At 39.9% G+C, this 22,135-nt stretch overlaps 1 protein-coding gene across 1 annotated transcript in view; it reads right to left on the reverse strand.

The window, feature by feature from the left end:
• Positions 1-21,791, reverse strand: part of MAP3K15 (mitogen-activated protein kinase kinase kinase 15) — a gene marked incomplete at both ends in the record, with an annotated part of 88,290 nt that extends 66,499 nt beyond the window's left edge. The window contains one exon of the mRNA XM_080364000.1: positions 21,461-21,791. Within this exon, the coding sequence (XP_080220126.1) occupies positions 21,461-21,791 (331 nt within the window). The remainder of the gene's footprint in view (positions 1-21,460) is intronic.
• Between the last annotated feature and the right edge of the window lie 344 nt (positions 21,792-22,135).

A 22,135-nucleotide genomic window follows, 5' to 3' on the forward strand; every position in this document is an offset into this window, starting at 1 on the left:
ATAATCACATTAAATACCATTAAAAAAAAAAAACCACCACATTTTGTGTATTTCAGACTAGGTTTAACTTCTTGTAGATTAACAGCAAGTGCTGCACTTTTATGTAAATACTAAAACTAAAATTCACTGTAATGGTTTAGAAATTGCTCATAAAGTAACTATAAGAAGGAAGATTTTTCTTATAAGCTGCAATCAACTTGTGCACAAGAATTCAGTGGCAGCTGCAGCCTGACAAAAAGTTTCAGTCAACTTCCTACTTCAGAAAAGGAAACACAAACATGCACTGTGGAGGTCTGACACTTTTTGACACAGCAAGGGCACTTCCTTTGGAAAGAGCATTTAGCTCACAGGCCAAAGGAACTGAGAACTCAAAGGACAGGAAATGTAAGATTTAAGTTAGATATGAATACTCATATTAATTTGGGAAAAAAGAAGATTTATTTCTGTTCACATATAGTAAGCACTGAAGAAAAGAGTGAGATTTGGGAGTTTTATTAATGACATCAACCACAAATTGGGGAAAGAAGACAGCTTTAATATTGGGCAAATAATTTTTAATTCACTTTTTAAAAAAACTATAATTATATTGGGAAGACAACAGAGAAAATTAGATTCAGATTCTGGTGTATTATCTATCCACAGCCACTCTGATTAAAAAATGAAGTAAAATCTAAACAGATACAGCTCACTTTTTACAGCTCTAATAGATTTCTTAAGTGTTTTAGGAATTTTGAAAACCCAGGCATCAAATGGCAAAGGTTCTGAAATGTGCTCATCCACCATTTGTCTGTCTGCTCAGGAAAACAAAAAGACGGTTGTAAAGTGGCAATTTCAGGCACACGTTGTTTTATCAAAACCAGTGCAACACCTCTAATTTATGTTCTCATACTGAGCTTGTTATTTGCCTTTTACTCAGTTGTGGCTTTAATCTTACCTTCATCTGCCACAGGCTTTAAGCTGCAAAATGATCTACTGCTGAGAAAGTTGCATCACACACCAAAATGCATCAGTTCTGCTTCTCTCACCTAGCAAAATGGAATGGCCCTTAGACTAGCCAGCATTATCAGAACAGCAAACACAATGGGGAAAGTCAGACCTTTCTTTTGCATTTCTTCCTTCCTCTGTGTCAAATCTTGCTCCGGAAAGCAGTTTTCACATCCTTCCCCATGAAGTTGTTCTGCTCTGTGAATGTGAATACTGTGAGTGTTGAAGAAGTAATTTTAACTATGTATTAGCTGAGCAGAAGCAGCATTCTTGGCTAAGGAAATTCAGCTTTTAAATAACTTCCTGAAAGGACCAGGCAAATCCAGAGCCTTGCTGTTGCTAGGAAACTCCAAAACTTTACTTTTCAGATGAGCCTTTCCACTATATGTCAGCATTACTAAGTGCAACAATTAGGACAATTGCTTTGCTCCACTTCACACACAAACACACCAAAACTGGCAGCACCCCACCTCCAGAGACACATCTGGGAACAACTGTGTTAAGCAAAGTCATCCAACTGGCACTTCACAGGCTGGATTCAGCTGACCCACTGCCTTTGCTTGGAAAGCAGGCACATCCACATAGAAGGAGAAGGGGGAGGAAGAAAAGCAGGCATCCAAGTTTGTTTCTAACCACAGCATTCGGGTGCATGCTGGAGAGTCCTTTCATGTAGTCTTGCAAGGCATCTCCTCCTTCCTACACATCTAAAATATTTGGGGCACTCAAACTCAAGCTGGATTACACTCTGAAAGTGGATATAAGGAAGCTGACACACTATTTTTTCACTTATAGATCACAGAAGTGCCTCATAAGTCTTATATTCAAACCACTGAGAGAACCCCCAGCAGCCTGCAATGGTACAGGAGCAAGCGCTTTTTGGATAGCTGTCCTGCAGGAGGTGACATGTGAAGTCCAAAGGAGCCAACAGACTAATCCAGTGTGAAAAACACAGAGGCACCAGCAGCTGAAGTCAGTAATGAATGCAACCAGCACAGCAACATGTGCCCAGAGCCTGAAAGCATTTTAATGTAAGGAATACAAACACTGTATTTAGTTTAGTCATAACCAGAAAGAAATTTCTTGTTCATGAGATCTGTTCTCACCTGTAATCTTTTGTTCCTTCAATTTCAAACACTTGCTTTTGGCAACAACATTAGAAAATTTTAGTCTTAGGCTATTTTCCCAACATATGACATCACAATATTAATTGGCCATTCCCATCCAGCAAAATCAACCTTCAGGATACTGCAAAAATCAGACTAACATCCAAAACAACAGCACAGACAAGACTGAGGGGCCAATGTTGATCTCTGGCTTTCATAATTCTGTATGAGTACCCATTTCGTGTCACAGACTCCACAACAGGGTTACATTCAGATCCAAACACCACAGCCACTAATCATGTTAGCACTGTGGTGTTACTTTCCACTTGTACTCAGATACTGCATCTGTCATCTGTCCTCTGGTACACAGAATACACATTAAAAATAGAACTAGAACATATTTTTCATGCTCCAGTAGCATTTATTGCAATTCAAGAGAACCTAGTATCTAAAACTATTCCTTTTTCTAAACTATGACAAAGTATTTGTGCCATATTTATAATCGATGTATACTCCTTAATATCAAAATAACCATTTGTTCCAAAAATTAAATCACTCAAAGAATTGCACTTTAGTTGAAAGGAACAGAACAAATTACAGCAGATGAGCAACACTGCCAATTCTAAGGGTTGATTTGTATCCCGAGTTCTCGTTTATTTTTATGTTTGGGGGTTTCCTTATTCATTAGAGACATCACATGAAGCCTTCAATTGTTTCCTCTGCGATTGCATATTAGGAAGTTTTTTGTTAAATGGAAGCAAGGATCCTTACAAAAGCCTTGGATACCAAAAACAAAAGCTTTAAGAAACATTCAGGTATTTCTTAAATAAATTCACAGTAAAACTAAGTTTCAATCAAGGCAAAGCATTGCATTAAAACAAGAATGCAGTTCTACTGATCCAGAAAAGCAAAAACTGTGTCGAGAGCATGCATGTGCTAATTATTTCCTTAATTGATCTTCTTCAAGGAAGTCTCTTGGACTCTGCCAAAACAGAATGCAACCAGCACTCACAAGAAGTGCTGTGGGAAGAAAAGTAATGCAGTTAAAGCACCTACACTTAGAATGCATTTTAATGGTTTTGCACTAGTATGAATGAGAAAAATATTGTAGGATTGAAATAGTGAAATACCTGAAAATAACTTGTCATTCAGAAGACAGCAGAAAACTTTGTTTGTTTGGTTGATTTTTACAGTTGGCAGTTTGGGGAAAGAAGGAAACACAGAACTAATCCTCAAAGAACTTTTCTTGCACCATTGAATTGCAGAAGTTAGGAAATATATAATTCACTGTAAAAAGCATATGGCTAAGCTTAGAAATTAAGAAGCCTTAATGCTTCCAAGCACCAAAAAAATAAATTTGTCAGATGAGGCAGGCTGGCAGGAAGTATTATTGTTAGTCTCATGAAATGATGCTCATACCAAAGCTAAGATTTCAGCAGTGAGTTGGTCAAACTCACAGGGGAGATGTTTGGTCTCAGATGAGCCAGTCCTCACTCACTTCATTGCCAAAGCAGAGAGAGGAAAATCACTTTTAAAGCACCATTCATCTGATCTGTCAGAAGTCCACTTTAGGATTAAATGAATTGCAGCCCAGAGGTGCCCATTCTCTCCACTAACTACCAAGGGACTCAAATCTAAATGCAGATACCAACACTGAAGGTGTTCAGTGGTATGAACCTCCTCCACAGAGCCTCACAGCTCTGCTTTGAAGAATTTTATTAACCATTAGGGCATTTCAGTCAAGGATGAGATCATCTCAGCAGATACTTCCCTGCAGATGTTCCCACCAGCTGACCAACAAATTGGTGGCCAACAGAAGAGGACTACAGCTCTTTCTCATCACCAATATACCCACAGTTTCTCTGCCTCTGTGAAGGCAAAGGAAGGACTGTCACAATGAAAACCCTCAGATAAGATTTCCAAAGGAGCCTCCGAAACACCCAACTGTTTCTTGAGTTTTTCATAAATTGAGACCTCATTTGTGAATCCCAGCTTACGACATTGTTTGTTTTGGCACTCAAGAAATATGATTGTACAACAGTGTGGATGACTATTCTTTAAGAGGTGGTTTTGTATGTACTATCTCAGCCTAGAGTCTTTTCTGCTACTCATATAATCTAATTGTTTAGTTACATTGAAACATTGACTACAACCTCCTGGCCAGTAGATTAAGTTTATACTCAAATTATCAGTAAAACTACCTTTAAGCCAAATGTAAGCATTACATTTCTCTGTAAGGCAATGACATTCATTGTAAAGCTAGTAACAGACTTCACCTTTTTGTTTGTTTGTTTGTTTCCATACCATAGCTTGTGAGCTCCTGACAACAACATAGACTCAAGTCTGAGGGAGCTAACTCACAGTGGTATGAGGGATCACAGTAAAAAAACAAAACAAAACAAAACAAACCCAATGTCCGCACACGCTGTCACTGGAAACTCACCCAGTTCACACCCCTTTGCACATCCACCCTTCCTTGAGGAAGGGTTGTAAAAATTCACTCACACTGGACCACAATCATAGTCACTGATCTTTAGTTACCAACCACAATCACATCAGATGAGTCTTGCCAAGGTCTGCACACAGCTAATATATGAATTCCAAAAGTTGTGATATGCACAAGAGATCAATATTTATACCATTTCTTTGTAAAATTACAGCCTTCAAGCTCCTGGATTAGAAATTGAGACAGGGGCAGATGAATGCTTATGCCTGCCTGCAACTCCTGCTGCTTTCCCATGACCCACAGCCTCTGCTTCTCTCTTCCCATTCTACCCTCCTCTTATCCTTCAATCAATATTTAACTTGATAATTTCTGCCTTAGTGCTAGCAAGCAGCAGCTAGAAGCTCCATCATTGCAGTTTATCAGTCCTGTGAGTGGTATTGGCTACCGGGCTTCCCGCTAGCCTCCTGGAAAAGCACTTTAAGAAACTTTACAACAACGGAAAGAAATTAAGATTAAAAACTTCATTTCAAGAAAACACACCTTTTACATATCATATAATAAAACACAGTTGCATTAGATTCTGTAAGTAGCAGAAAATACTCTGGGCTGAGATAAAACACACACAAACACCTCTTAAATAATAGTCATCCACACTGTTGTATAATCATATTTCTTGAGTGCCAAAACAAGTACTTAAATTTACACTGGCTGTTATTTAAACCGTGTAAGCATGCACCAAATACAAGTTGGGTTTTTTTTGTTTTGTTTTGTTTTTTAAAGGCAAATTAAAGAAATTTGCTATTGCAGTTGGCATCCATCAGTTGACTACGTATCATGAAAAAAACAACAACCATTAATCACTGCAAGTTCCAGGAAAAATAATCCTTCCTTTTAAAAGCCAACACATAGTGTGCAATACTCTATATTCACTACCTAATTATTGTTGAAATACGCTGAAGAATCTCAACATTCTGAGAAATTTTTTTAAACACCACAGCTCATAGCAGACAAGTGACTAGCGGGGGTGTGGTGAACAACGCAGATCCCAATGGTCTCAGTGGCTGCAGAAGATGAGCAGACACATGGTGACAGAGACTGGCAAGATTGCAGGGCAGTATCATGGCTTCGGCAGCTGAATGCCTGCAAAACTGAATTCCATTCCTGATTTTTTCTGCCCCATAGCTGCTGCATGATGCTACCCTCGTCACATAAACTGAGATTTCAGAGATGGACTTGGTGACCATACAGTTATTAGGATTCTGATTTTCGCAGGGGGGGTCGGGGGAAGAAATAATCAAAACACCCCACTGGAACCCAAAAAGTAGCTTTGAAAAACAGAGTCCTCATTTTAAAGGTAGTTTGTAACAAACCAAATGCCTTTAGATGGAAGAAAATTCCTAATATTTTACCTAAGCTAGTTCATTTCATCATCCAGTTGTACCTCAGCATGAGTTACAGCTCATATAGTTTCTGATTTAGCACCTGCGGTCTTTCATTGGTGAAACAGATAAGCATCTACAGAGCAATTAATATGCCTGAATCCTACCTCAAAAAAGACAGATATTTGCACTTCCCATGTGTTCATTCAATCTCCATACTTAAATGAATACTAACAAAGCACCATTCAAGGCTTCTCAAAGAGTATTTAAATAATCTACATTTGTTTCCCTTTTTGTTATTCACATACACTAGGCAAATGAAGATTTCAGAAGTCAGTTCCTTCTCACTTTCTACCAAATTCATTATCACCCATTGAAAAAGGCTTCCAAATCTACATATCCAAGACACTATGAAAATACTTACTCATCACAGATAATCTGAGGAAGATACCTGTTCAGTTATTTTCCCTGTTTGTGTATTGTTAGTATACTGAAAAATCTGACATAGATGCTAGACAGTTATAATGAGTAGATGTCTCACATCATACATACTTTTCACTATGCCAGGTCATTAAGAATAACATTACTTCCTAAAATTTCTCTGCAAGCCAAAAAGCCTACTAATTCTACAGAATCTGGATTTTCTCTGCCTTATTTAAAAGCAGAGAAGCAAAGAAACAGTGGAGTAAATTAAAGCCAGGTGCTTCACACTTGTCCGCAGTACGATATGTGTGCCAAGCGTCACATGAGAGTATTTTCACTGCGATGTTTACTAGAGCTGAGCGAGCCAGCTGAGCGAGCATACAGAAAAAACACCCTAACCGTGAATCTAATTTGAATCTGGCCTGTAGTTTGGGGAGAAAAATGAGAAAGGTGAACTTTATTTATCTTTTCCTGCACCCCTGCACTGCCTTCACTGGGTCATAAAAGGCAGTAAAAGGGAATGAAGTATCAAAAAAAAGATTGTTTATGGGATAATCTGGCCTAAGTGACATTAAGAATTCTTGAGCATGAAATTCAACAAAAAAGGCTGTTTCCTCCTCTCTGACTGCAGGCAAATCAACTTCTAGGCCAAGGAGATTTAGATAAGCTCCAAAGCTTCAGATATTTATCCAAACTAAGCCACTTGAGAGTCACCCATCATTTAATGTTAAATATCTTGGCTGGAAAGAACAAAATACCTGCCAAATCTGCACATCTCCAACAGGTCAAACACTGGCCAACATCCTATACCAAAAACTATCTTCTGTCCAAAGTGATGTAAGAGATAAGAAAACTAATCAAAATAAAAGACACTAAAATTGAAAGAAAAAATATTTCAGTACACTAAAGTTCCTAAGTCTGGGTTAAGCTAAAACCGTTATTCTTTTCTTTAAGAATTAAAAATATAGCATATGCAGATAAATGAGAATTTCCTACTCTGAATCTTTTTTTCCTAAATATTTCTTTCAAAACAAACATCAAGAGCACTGGGAACTTGCATGTACCAAACTGAGGTATCCCATCTCATAACCAGATTACAGATTTCCCATTTATACTGCTAGACTCCCAGACTTTCATTTAGGACTCACATAAAAGCACAATAAATTACGCACAGGGAAAATGCTAACTGAGAAAAGGCAGTAATATTGAAGTGCAAATCAAAATAAAGTTCACATAAAGCCACAGCATCCTCCATGAGCCAAGAGACTTGGCACTCACATATAGATAAAGAGTTCTCAATTTAATATTCTGGATGCTGGGCAGATATGGATTCAGTCTGCTATATTTAGCTTTCCTGCAAGCAGTACAAGCTTTATGTGCCAGCCTAAGAGACTGCATGCACTAATGAAAAAATCCCTAGTCACTACCGTACAGTGTGATTTCAAAAACAGGCAACATCCTTTAAAAAAAAAAAGAGGAAAATCTATTTCAAGGCATTAAGTAGTGATCAATAAAATCTAGAATTTCAGCAGAAGCTGTCCTTTCCAAAGCAAGTCACAACCACTATCTTCCTTACATTTACCTATCACATAAATACAGTACACTGCTTGTAGGCAAGGAACATTAAACATGAACACAGCTGATTTGTTATCACAGCACATCCATTCTAGATGTCCCTACTTTAACTAAAATTATAACTAAAAGTAAGATACACAAAGCTAATCATCATAGGATCTCTCTAGAGTCAGAGGAACACTAGTACTTTTAAAGTACTAGGAGGTTGTGGAGTCTCCTTCCCTGGAGACATTCAAAACCCGCCTGGACATGTTCCTATGAGACCTCACCTAGGCGTTCCTGCTCCAGCAGGGGGATTGGACTAGATGATCTTTTGAGGTCCCTTCCAATCCCTAACATACTGTGATACTGTGTGAAATTGTGATTCATCAGATACAATGAATCACACAAAATTGTGATTTTATAAGCAGCCTCCAAACATGGTTTCCAGCATTTATTAAATATAGTCTAGCATGGTTTGCCCCAAAATATACATATACATAAAGTTGTGTCAAGATGAATCCCAGCATGGATGCTGACAATCTAAGCTTAAGTACTTAATGGCATGTTTTTTTCTCTTTTTAATAAATCCCAGAATAGACTGTTTGGTTTGGGTTTTTTTCCTTGTAAATTTAAGTATTGTTTTGAGGTTGATTTCTTGCAACATTGTATTTATCACACAGCTGAAGTTTTTACACTGTTGTTCAAATCAGCAATCTATGAGTACTTGCATTGTCCAAAGTCCCAAACAGACTTCATGAAATCTCTGGCACTTCTTGCTGGAGCATCATTTTCTTCTTCTTTTGGGTAAAGACTATAGTCAGATTTGGGGATGATCACCAAAGAAAACTAAAAACAAAACTAAAAAACCCAAGGCTGCAGAAGAAGTGAGCATCTTTATTAATGTGCAAGTCTTTTTATTAAGTAAATTTTTGCTTTTGAAGATTTCTGAATTCTGTGTACCACACCTTGTGTAGAGAGGATGGGTGCCAAGCCATAAAACTAAGATTGCCCTATCCCAGATTTGTGCATATTCACCCTAGGTCTACTTCTCTGCATTGCCCCAGTGATCACAGCGTAGTGTATAGTTCACAGACTGAACTTCAGCAGTGAAAAAAAACCAAAAAACCCCTAATGCTTGTTGCATTCACCAATCTGAAAATTAGTTTACAACATTAAACTGGCAATAAAAGGCAATTGCACATGACTGGAAGAACTTACAGGCCTGTGCCTGTACCTAACGTTCGAGCCTGGAAAAAGGTTTGAACCATGGAGCAGGGAGAACACTGAATTTTATACCACTAGAGTATGCATGCTTGTTTTACTGGCAGTTTCAGATGCAATAAGGAAAAAATAAACACTGACTAGTGCAGTGAGGTTTTCAGATGGCAAGCAGTTTCTAAAAAAATGTTTTGGAAATTTGTGTTATCAGGTCATCCAAACACTGTGCAGGCATTTTTAATGCACATGGATACTGTACTTTCAGCATATGGCAGTGGAATCTTCCTACTACTTCTGATACTGCCTGATTTTACTTGACTAAAGTAGCTTTAATTCAAAGATGAAGTTACCATAATCAGAGCAACAATATTAACTGTGATAGACTATATGTAAGAAATAAGCATCACCAGGATGTTATTGCTGAATCCACACCATGATTATCTCATTACCAGCCTGAAAGATACAAGAGAAGACAGAATGTAGTTCCCTGTGTCACGCTGTCTCCAAAGAAAGGACATTACCAGTCACATTCACAGAATGTTGCCAAAGCATATGGAGTCGGTGCTCTAACAGACTGTCACATAGTTATGGACCAAAACAAAAAACCAGATCTGTGCATAGTTCTTACCTGTGTCCAGGCCAGACACGAGGCTGCCTATGCACCTTTAGAATCACCTTTTTTACTGTGTTCTGCACTGCAGTTTGACTATTGGATGATGCCAAATGCTGTTGAAAGTGGGCATTTATGGCTTTTTCCTTTGGAATTAGAGTCTGGCTGCTGTTCACTAGCTGGAATTAAGTATTAAATTTTCAAGACAAGGCTAAATCAGCATGTATTTCAAAGGATTTGTTAAAAGTGTTCACAGAGTATCACAACAGTGAATATTTTCATAAAGAGCAGCATATGCTCCAAAAGGAGGAAGGGATCTATTTGACACATTGCATTTTTCATTAATCCTTAAAGCTTTATCAGATAAAACACAGTCAAAGTCGGGTTGAGCAACTACCACGGTCAGATCCGAGGCCCCACAGATTCATTAAACAGACAGGACAGAATAGCAACCACCACCTCTTTCAGGTGGAAATGCAAGGTGGAAACTCAAATTTGAAGTCATATTGAATGAAAAGGATCAGCAGCACACTGCTGATCTGTGCCTTGTGAATGTGTCATGGTGAGAATATGCAAGAAAGTTTAGATTTAAGATTCTAAATCCTGAATGTTCAACTTTAAAATTGTCCAAAATACCAAACATTAAGAAAGTTAACTTGTTATTCTTCTCAGTTGTACTATAACTTCTCAGAGGCAATCATTACTGCAAAAAAAGGAATCTGCAGAGGTATTAAACGGTAAAAATTAATAAATAATTGAGCATTGTCTTCTGCCTTGATTTCAAGACAAAGTCAAAGCAGTTTCTGGTTTTCCACAAACAATATGAAGACTTACCTAGTTTTGTTCTGTAGCTATTACAATAAGCAAAAAGATAAGTTTACCAAGTCCAAAACTTAATTATCATGAAAACAAACAAACAAAAAAATCCATCTCAACCATTTTCAGACTTTCTTTCATTCTGATTTGGACACTTTCTCCACCTGACAACAACCCATAATTTGTCAGTTGTCTTAAGGACCATGAATAACACTAGCAGGAACAGGCTTTGAGATTTGGTAATCATGTCCTTTTCTCAAACTCTGTTTAAAGAGACTGAAGTATGTCAAGCATCAATTTACAAAGAAAATATCTAAAACAACTCAGTTCCACAAAAGACAGATGCTTATACTCTGTTAAACAGGACTGCAAACACAGAAGCCCTGCTAAGGAAGTTGAGTGTCAAGTAGTTACAACATTGCAAACATCTGCTTTTCTCCTGCAAATTTTTATTATCAACTCAGATCAGAGCAGCAGAGATGACTGGTCTAGCAGCATTGGAAAGTAACACACAGAATACAGGCTTGGGACTGTTTTAATTTACCAGTTCCCAGCTCCAGTTTCGTCTTGTCACTCTCAGAGCAAACACAAAACTAACAAGAAATCTCTCCCCTCAACACATACACAAATCAGTAGAGTTTTTAAAACAATAATCATCTTTTTTTCTTTCTCCAGCTGCTGTGAGTGAAAGACAGTAACAGGAGGGTTAGTGCAGCTAGTTGCACCTGAGTGAAATTATAACAGAAATAGATTTTTCTGCATTAGACAAAACCTACAGCCTTTCTGTGACTGGCAAGGCAAAGATGCTCGATTCAATACAATTTATCCTGGTTGAGCTAGCTACTAAATATTTGTAACAAATTTAAAGGCGGGGGAAGGAGAGAGGACAGCAATCAAGTGGCAAATAAACAATTCTCCCAAGCGTAAACCAAGTAACTCCCCTGTTATTTTCACCACCGTTTCATGAATCCACAACTCTCTTTTTGACAGGCTTGTAGGCAATGGAATACCACAACTCATGGAAAGCACTTCTGATACCACTAGGAAACTGAAGAATTTTAGGGAAATCTCATTATCATGCTGACTTACATGGGAGTTTGTTTGTTTGCTTTCCAGAACTAATTTCGTTTGCACTTAGATTTCAAAAGCTTTAGATACTATGTGAACAACATTTCTCAAATTGTTGAGAAGCCAATGACCAGTGGTTGAGTTACAATTCTCTGCATGAAGGTGTATTTTCCTTAATGGGAGAAGAAGAAACAAACAGCAGACTCCAGACACTTTCTTCTGTAACTTGATACAAAATGAAACAGAAAAGATTGCACTGAGCAAAACGGGGTTAAAAAGCACTTCAAGATAATTCTATTTAAAACTACCTTTTGTTTCTTAAAGAGATAATGAAGAATTTTTAAACATAATTTAAGCAAAAAAGTAGTATATGCTACAGTAGAGATGACTATATGTGTACAAGTTCAGCTATGACAAACTAGAGTACTTCCCTTAATACTGGATTTAGCTGTGCCATCCCAGATCAACAGAAAGCTAGGTATGTAATCCTAACAGTGTCATTACTGGTTTGGATTTCTGCCTATCACCAGAGCCCACTTCAGTTAATGAAAGATCATGCTTACCAAGGCGGGATCACACACTTGCAGTGCAATAAAAGCTGAGGTACATTTTTTAAAGCTGTGAATCCCATTTGGCTTTAAGCTCCCAGGCATAACTGTTGTTGAACTACTGACTTAGACCAAAGTTTAAGTGCTCAGAAGCTTTACCAGAGAATATCTAAGAAGTTTCAGTTCCACCATCTTAAACACCACAGCAGAATCTTTTACCTTGCCAGGCTAAATATTACAAAGGAATAAAAAGAGCAAGCACAGTTTATCATGACACAGGGATCCAATACTTTTAAGCATCAGACTTCACATCCCAGCTTTGGTTCCCTCCTTGCAGGCTACAGTGATGCAGCTTTTGCTCCTGGTGTGCCTCTACCCCAATTTCCCAGGAAAAGGTGAAGGTAGTAGCAGCACCTCTGAGAGAAAGAAGGTGCAGTCATATTGTGGGACATGTTTGGGCCATCAGCTGCCAGCTGGATCGCACTGACCTCTGCAGATACTGAAGTTATGCTGTTTATAGCAAGGCTGTGCCAGGGAGCAGCGCAAAGCAACAGCTGCACTCTCTCTCTTGGCTCGTCTCAGGCACCCACATCACTGCTCAAAGGTAGCCTGAGGCTAAAGCAATTCACATCCTGCTGAAGAGCAAGGCAGAGACTACCAAGCTCATCAATTTCATCTGCAAGCAGCAAACTACGTTGAAGTTCTCCTAAAACAGACCCTACATCTATCTTGACTGCCTAACTTTCAGATTTAGGTCAAGAGGAAGCGGCCTCAAGTTGCTCCAGGGGATGTTCAGATTGGATATGAGGACAAATTTGTTCACAGAAAGGGTTGTCAGGCATTGGAACAGGCTGCCCAGGGAAGTGGTGGCATCACCATCCCTGGAGGTGTTTAAAAGACACGTATCACAGTATGTTTGGGTTTGGAAGGGACCTCAAAAGATCATCTAGTCCAATCACCCTGCTGGAGCAGGAACACGTAGATGTAGTGCTTAGGGACATGGTTTAGTGGTAGACTTGGCAGTGTTAGGTTAACTGTTGGACTTGGTGATCTTACAATAATTTTGGTTGGAAAAGACCTCTATGATTCTATGTAACATCACTGCAGTGTGAAAAGAGGCAGCAGCTGGACCAAGCAACCACCACTGGGGCTGCTCCTCCATGTGCATGAAAGCAGCGGTTTGTCTGGATTGTTAGTTGAACACAGGTCTGCAGCCAGATAGTCTGAAATTGGGACCATCTTATAAGCAGAATATAGAGGAAGAGAAAACATCTGGAGTTCTTGTCCAAGTTCTGCACAAATTCCTTACACATCAGAAGAGCTTTACCTCAAGCTCCTGTTCCTACAAGCAAGGAACATTAGTTACTTTTTAACTAGAGAATACATCAACTTCTGTTAACATGCAATTTAATCATTAAAAAAGCCATGTATGATTACACTGATAAAAGCAGGACATGACTGCAGAACATAAAATAAACTACTGCATATCATAACTCATCTGTTTTATGGAAAGATAGAAATTAAAGCAATGTAATTAACTCACACATAAGTAAATATTTATATCTTTTTTTAAAAAAAAAAAAAAAGATTTTGTGATCTCAGGCCTCACGGAAAAGATTCTTAAACCTATGAAGAATATGCTACACACAGCACAGCAAGACTGAAAAAGCATGTAATCACTGCAAAGAAGATGAGTGGCCAGGAGCCAGCAGGAACCTACAAAAGCAGCCTCGTGCCCACCCTGGTTGACTCAAGCCTGTCAGCCTCATGTAGAGTTTCTTTTCAGGACCTCTCTGGTATCACTCAAAGTCAACTTGAAATGTAGCAAGGGACTTGCTTGCAAGAGATCTGCTTGCAAACATCTCATGGTCAAACGGCACGGCAGATTCCTCCACAATAACTTAGGAAATATATTTTAAAATGTTTGTATACGACTTTTAAACAAAATAAAATAAAGGTAACCTTTAGAATTCACTGACTGGTAGGCAGAGTCAACACTTTGTTTTTCTCCTGTCAGTAAGCAGAACAACATTTACTTACATGAAGAATTCCAGAAGTGTTTCATTAGAAAACAAAAAACAAAACCCCACAAACAAAAAAACCCCAACAAACAAAAACCATTTAAGTAAACAAAACAAAAGCCACCCTAATTGCTGTGTTTTTCAGGGCTGTGTGAGAATGGGTCTTCAGATCAATTGCGCTCAAGATAGATGCAGTAATTCAGAATAACCTGAAATGTTCAGATTTTCTACATCATTCATAATGGTTGTAATGGGCATAAAAGCTTCTGTCTAAGTCTATTTAGTGAGAATCAATAAGACTTTTAATAATAGGGTGAAAATTCTTACTTGCAGAGTAAATTAAAACAGGAACACACAATTTGTATTATATTCAGGGAGAAGATTCCTTCCCAGCTGATTCAACACCTAGAAACACCTGTAGTGCTCCCAGCTACAAAATCCAGTGACAGAGGGTTCACAGTCAGCCTCGGGAAGAGGTCTCAGATTTAATATTTAAGCTCAGGAGGAGAGGAAGGCAAGCAGAGAAAACTGAAAGTTGTAGGTTGGGTTATTTTTTGGTTTTGTTGTTGTTTTTTTCAGGCAAGTGAATTTGAAGCAGAGGAAAGGGGGGGTAGGGGCGGGAAGTGCATGCCTAACTTCTTTTCGGTTATCAAAAGGTCATGGCACAGAAATGAGTCACTTCAGAGAGACAGTGCATGCATGTGTACATACTCTCACCTTGGAACAACTAAAAAAGTCCAAATTTGGTACGGTTAGCACCAGATTTTTAGATGTCCAAAAAACTTCATTCAAAGCTTCATTAAAAAGTAGGACTCATACTGGGTTTTGGATTGTCAGTATTTCTTTCCGTGTTACTCACTACAAATAAAAGAGATGTTGGTCCAAAAGCAGAAGTAATAAACCAGAATCTCTCTCCATTAGAGAATCAAGTATATTTCTTCTTTTTAACATCTCCATCATTTTCCAAACACAGTTCTGATCGTGCATTTGGCCCATGGCAGTATACCAAAGAAGAGTTAATGAATTCCACATAAGCTATTTATGATTATTTATTTGCATAACCAATATATGGTGATTTACTTACACGTTTCTAAGCTTGTTCAATTGACATTAAATGAGCTATTTCGTAGAACACACACAAGTTGAACTAAAGTGAAGCCTTTAAGGTTACACACAGAAAAAGCAACAGAGTTGATACAAAGACTTTTCCACAGGTGACAGATAGAAAATAACATTCTCCACAGTTGAGCTAAAGCATGCAAATCTCTGAGTGCAAATAAGCATTTCTGCAAGAAGACTTCATGTTAGAAACTGACCTCAACTAGTACCATTAAAGGAAGATACACCTCTTGAATGTACCATGTGTTACAGCACCTGAGATGTATCGTAACATAGTAACATACAGACTTGATGGATTGCATCAGGCTTCTTACTTTTATTTAAAAGTCACCTCGCACATTTGGATATAAAAGGATTACATTACTGGCATATTACAAGGTCTTGTTATCAGCAAAATCTGGTTCAATGGCACAATGCAAAGCTTTTCTGGCAACACCTGTTGTCACTCTAGGTGTGCAGCACCATGCAGAGATAAAAGATCAGGTCCCAATAGCTCTGCTCTGTATTAAAGCAGCACAATATCCAGCCTAGTTAGTCCCAGCCTCTCAGTCACCACCTTCTCATTCTGAAGATGGCTGGTTTGCTTCTGTTCATGTTTCTGTATTCTAGTGTATATACATCTCCTGAGATTTAAAGCAAATACATGACTAGACATTGAGCTACTTGCAGGGAAAAAGAATGGAAAGAACAAACATTAAGTATTCCTCAGAAAAACAGTAAACTCTGCCTGCTGAGGTAGGCACTGTTCACTGTCACACCCAGGGACAAAGATAAATTGCAGCAGGAAGATGTGTCTAAGTTTATCTAAGAAGTTATTGCCCTCAGCTGTCATTCTTACCTTCCTGTTAGAGATTACAACCCCTGTGGCAGAGTCAGCAAGACAAGCCTATGCCTCCAGATCAGCTACACTACTTAGCATGCCATATATTAGCTTAAACTAGTGACAAATGTTTACTGTACGCTGACATACTAGCCTTTGGGCTGAAAAAGTTGAAGCATCCCTATCAATTCTGAAGTGGGGATACTGGGCTGTAAAGGGCTTCAGGGCTGGCAGCTGGGTACAGGCAGCAATAATAACTTCAGTGGCTGCCAGAGCCTGAAAATAAGGATCCAGAACATGTATTTTCTCCTTCTCATGGGGTAACATGAAGACTTTCATGGACAAGAAATCAGGGTTAAGGGTGGCTAAACTACGGTACAGAAGTAAGAAGGACCCCTGTTTCAGGCTCTGTCTGGGCCCTTTCCCAAGTCTAACACTGGCTCTGAGTGAAGATGTGGCTGCAGAGACAGGTATCAAACAACGCATTTTGGGGCTGTCTTATCATTGGTCAGGGAAGTTCATACTTAGCAAAATAACAGAAGCAAACTTCAAAATATTCCACTGTTCTCACAAACGATCTGACAATAATTTCCTGGATTTTCAGAGAAACACTCATTTTTCTTGGGCAAACTTCTAGCCCAACTTTTATTCCTCAGGACTCGAGACTCTCTCGCTTGTCTTCCTTTCAGTCAACTCATCCTGCTGACTTCAGTGATGGCAGCCATCTCTAAATGCTGTGGTCAAGTGGCCAAAGAAATATTCCAAGCCTCAGAACAGATTGCTGCACATCCCTCATGAGGTAAAAGGATTATTAACTACAGAAATAGGATTTCACAGAACCAAAATGGAAACATCTAAAACTCATACAACTGTAGAGGCCACTCCTTTACTCAGCACTGTAGCCAAATACTGTGGCACTTGAGGCAATAAGCCTTGATAGAGTTTCAGGTAGACAAGTAAAAGCCACTTCCCATTCTACCTAGCATCATCCTTCCACTGGTACAGATTAGACATGTAACTCTGACATCATATTTGCTTTCATAGTAAACGCAGAACAGAAAGATCCTTTGCAGCTATAGTAAGAGCACACAGAGGCTGAGTGACTGTAACATCACCAAGCCACACTCACCTTTTTACTATGTCTCTTAAGCTATTTATGAATGCACTATAGTGCCTGTAGTTTGATTTTTTGCATGGAATAATCGTGAAGAATTTTTTAAATCTTCAGTTAGCTCCTAGAGTCACTGTTTCTGTGTAAAATTGCTTTGATGTTGTGCAAAAAAGCTTCACACCGATGCCCAGGATCTGTGGCTTTCAATATAAAAAGATTTTGTCTCTTTCTTCCTAGAGATACAGTCAATGTATGCAAGCATCCTTATTACACAGAATCACACAGAATGGTTTGGGTTAGAAGGGACCTCTGGATATCATCTAGTCTAACCCACCTGCTAAAGCATGTTCACCTAGAGTAGATCTCTATTTCCATCACCCACTTCTGCATAACATGAATTAGTTTGTTGACAGCTTGTTTCTAGTACAGACTGAGCAAAGAGACCTCGTCTTTCTGTTATCAAAAGCCCTTATTTTACAGTTTGGTTTAGTCTTGCAAGTGCTGTAGGTCCCCTTTAGCAAAACATCTTAGAAAGTTTAGTGATTTCTTACGGTCAGGGTCATCCTGCATTGCCTACCATCTGCAATAACTATTAATAAGTTATGCCTTAAGTCACACTTCCATTCATTATAAGATTTCAAATGATGGGAAGTCAGTAATGAGTATACTCAAGGAGAAAAGAGACATCATACTTTTATTATGGAATACAGGTGCAGCATTCTTCTCAGTGGTTTACTGAAAAATCACCTACTAGAAAATCTGCTTGCAGACAGATTTGATCTGTTGATCTTTTTCATTAATCTGTCCTTTTAAAGTTTTGATGTCAAAACCAGCAAGGTACCAGTTCCAAGAATCATTACATTATAGATTTATACCAAATAAGACAGATAAGCTTGCTGGGGAGGAAGCGTGTCTTATGACTCTAAGTAAACGGCTACAATTTCCAGCAGAGTGGGGAAAAGGGGACAACAACTAGCACTTTTGACAAAGACCCTGTCACTGCTATTCACAATGAGATGGATCTTACTGCTCAGTGTTTAATCATTAGTAGATATTTACTGGTTAAGGTTCCAACTATCAAACCAAGAGATGGCAGTGGGCAAGTATCTTTTAGAACTCCCACTCTCATCACAGAGCAAGAGGAACTACTTATCAAGGTTCTGCCCATGGTGTACAGAATGTAAATATACATTTTAATAGATATCTTCAGTACAGGAAACATCTGTTCGATGTCTTACACAAGCATTAATAAAGCTTCTTTAGGTTGTTACTTGTTGTTTTCTGGTTTTTAAGTAAACATAGAGTAATTTCCTAACACAGAAAGTTAATTATGAGACATAAGATTGCTCATATTAAAACTCATTCTTAATGTTGTTCTTCATTAAGAACTGAATTGCCAACAATCCCAATCCAACACATATTCTGGAAAGAGAATACAGCAACAATGGACTGTATCTATAAAATACAAAAACTTAAAAGGGCTGATTTTTCAAAGACTAAAGAAATTGCAGGGCAGCAGATTAAGACTGTTGTATGTAAATGAACAATTTTAAGATTCAGCATTTTTGGATAACAGCTTGATATGTATTCAAAAACATGAGCTGGGGAGAACTCACCAATAAACAACACAGAGCAAGAAAACAAGAAGGACATAACAAAAGTTCTCAAGAAACAATGACAGATCTTTGTACATAAATTGAGAACTGTAGATGCAACACTTTAAAATCTATGGTAATGAAAAAGCCAATAAGGAGTTTAGGCCCACTGCTAGCTGATACCAAAAAGAAAAAAAAAGGGAGGGGAGGAAAAAAAAAAAAAGGAAAGCAAAACAAAAAATGAAAAGTGTAACAGACACTTTTTGGCCCTTTTGCAGAATGAAGCAACTACTCCATATGACACTCTAAGAAGAACAAAAAATTTCCCCATCCGCAACACGTAGGAGGAGGAAATGAAACAGCAAGTACTAAGACATTTCAATGTGCCAGCATAATTTTATAAGTTTAAATATTAGAAGTGTAAAGGTTCTCACTGAGGATTTCTCTAAACACTGATTTTAGACATAGCAAAGGAACTGTGAAAACTCCAATGGATGGGGCAAATGTCAGTACAGCACAACTATTGGAAAAAAAAATGACTAAAGAGAAGTACGGATATGTCACATATGTTCAGACAGTAACTGCAGCAATGCAAGAACAGAAAACTTATTAAGAATGTTAATGTCACAAGAACTACTTATAAAAATATTAAGATAACAGAAGAGCAAAAGAAATACTCCATCAAAATGATGGTTTATATGCAACAGTATTATTTTAAATTAAAGATGGTAGCAGTTAATTTGGGGCCCTTGACAATAAAGTAATGCTAAAATACAACTAACACATTCAGAGTCGTTTTCAAAAAGAGTATATACAGACATAAATCTCTGTTTCTTCACAGCTTGCAGGTCTGGTTGATAGAAGTGACTCATGTCAATACACTTGAGTTTCTTTTAATACAGGTAACTTGACTTTAAAGGATGCTTTGACAAAATGCTTACAAAATAAAGGTATACATTGCACAGATTAAAAAGTTGTCCCTCTGGCTCATCTCAAAATTTTAGTACTGGAAAGAAACTCACACAAAGACTATTTTGAACAGTCTCCTTTGGAACAACTCCTAGTTCAGCACTATTCAATGAGTTTTTAATGGACATTTAAAACAATATGAAGTATCTGCTGAATAAACCTGGACATCAGTGTGTTACCGTAGTATCCAGTAACAAGGTGCTTTACTATGACAAAGTAATGTTAATCACCAATAAAATTATCTTGGTCCTACAAGATTACCTGAATGCAAAAGTCTGCAAAGGTAGGCCACACTCTCAGACTAGAGACACCCACTTCAGAATGCAGCAACTTAAGAAAACATTTTAAATAACTGCCTCAAGCTCTCAGTACAATGCAGAGTAGATGAGTGCATAACATATTAACAGGACTATTAGTAGGAATAGAGAAATCATTTTGCATTGATGAGACTATAATGACACTGTTACACTTACCTTCAAAAGTGCTACAAAAATACCGGAGAAACACAAAGAAATTGCTAGTTCATGGCTGTGTACTAGGACACACAAAGAATATATTTCTTATACACTTTTCAACCTTGCAAGTAGAGATATAACAGAATCCTCTGACTGGGAAGTTAAAAAGCAACAGCAGATGGGACATTCCTCAATATCTGGGTGACTTATAAGGGTATGAAATGAACTCATCATCATATGAGAATTTAAAATTAGATTGAAGTTTTAAGAAGTATTCTTTAACACATCTCATGAGCAAAACAAAGGTCTCCTTCTGAAATAGTCATCAACATGGACTCAACAGTACTGCCTGCTCATACAGATATAAGAAAAAGTATATCTGCGTCATGTCCGGCTACTCACCTTGACTAGTTTTAATCATACCTATTGACTCAGGGGCCTCCTCTGCTGGATCACAAAGCTCATGATTCTCTTCCACGCTGCCCAACCAGACAGGTGTTTTGAGTGGAGAAGGGACTGCAGCTTACTTTTGAACCATCAGAGACCAGACACCAACTGGAGCCCAGACAGGATGGGCAACACTCACAAGTCTTTTTCCTTGGGGTAAGTTTCTACACTCTCTTGTTCAGAGCAATCCTGGATCGCTCTGTGCCTGGCTATGTGCAAGCCAGTTTGACTGTCCAGGTCTGCAGTTCGAGAACATGAACCATCTGCTCATGCCTCCTCAGAGGCTTCTGCCTGGCCCATCTTCATACTCTGTCTTGCTCTGAGCTCCCAGCCAGGCTGGCAGCTGGAAGAGGGTTCTTAGCAAATCACACTAGCAAGAAGTTTGCTACTCCTTAAGGCTTGGTTGGTACCATAGGATACACAGCCCTGCTGGGGCAACACACGGTGGTGACTGGAAGAGCTGGTGTAAGGGCCTGAATTTTTTCTCATACCTCCTCCATATGCATGATGCTCCTGAAAAGCAGGCTTTTGTTCCCTTTAGATGAGGTTCCCCTTGCACCCTTTTTCCTGTCTCCAAACTTCTTCTCAAGACCTCCCTCACAGCCTCACATTTGTCCCCTTTTCCCTCTTCTCTGGTCTACGCAGCACCACCTTTATTGAGCCTTTCCCAGCTCGGACGGCCGTGACCCCAAACAACTCGGCCAGGTGGCACCGGGCAGGGGCAAGCCTGAGACCCCGCCCCGCGGCCCCGCCTCAGCCCAGCCAGCTCACCCGCGTCGTAGAAGGCGTCCAGCACCGTCGTCTCCCCGAAGTCCAGCTCCCCGAAGTTGACCGTGCCGAGTTGGGCCCCCTCGGCCTCGCAGGCCCGCAGCAGGCACTGCCGCGCTCCGGCCTCGGGGCTCCGCGCCCCGGCGCCCGCCTTGGGCGGGTCGTTCAGCACGTACACGGCCCGCAGGCAGCGCGGTCGCGGGGCTGCCGCGCCGGCCTCCGCCGCCTCCCCACCGCTCGCCGCCGCCTCCGCCGGGCCGGCGGCCGGCAGCTCCGGCTCCGCGCAGGGGTGCGCCGGCTCCGCCGCCCCGCTGCCGCCCGCGAGGTTCTCCATAGCGGCGTCGAGGGCTGTGGGGAGCCGGTGCCTGCCGGCAGGTGCTCAGGCAGGACTGCGCCCCATCGCAAGGAGTTGGGCAAACTCCGGGGGCGCAGAGTGAGGCGGCTCCCGCCCGCGCTGCTCCCCTCGCCTCCGCGGCTGGGCGGCACCGCGCCCCGGCGGGCGGGCACGGAGGCGAGGTGGGGCAAGGTGAAGGCAGCCGGCGCGAAGCGGAGCTCGGCACCGCCCTCCCGGGACGGGACAGAACAACCTGGGGCAGCTGCCCCTTCAGCAGGCAGCGGCACGGCCTCGCCGTGCCTTCCCAGGGCACACACCCCGCTTCCCTCCGCGGTACTGAGAGG

Source organism: Nesoenas mayeri, assembly GCF_963082525.1.
Source record: "Nesoenas mayeri genome assembly, chromosome: 1".
NCBI lineage: Eukaryota > Metazoa > Chordata > Aves > Columbiformes > Columbidae > Nesoenas > Nesoenas mayeri.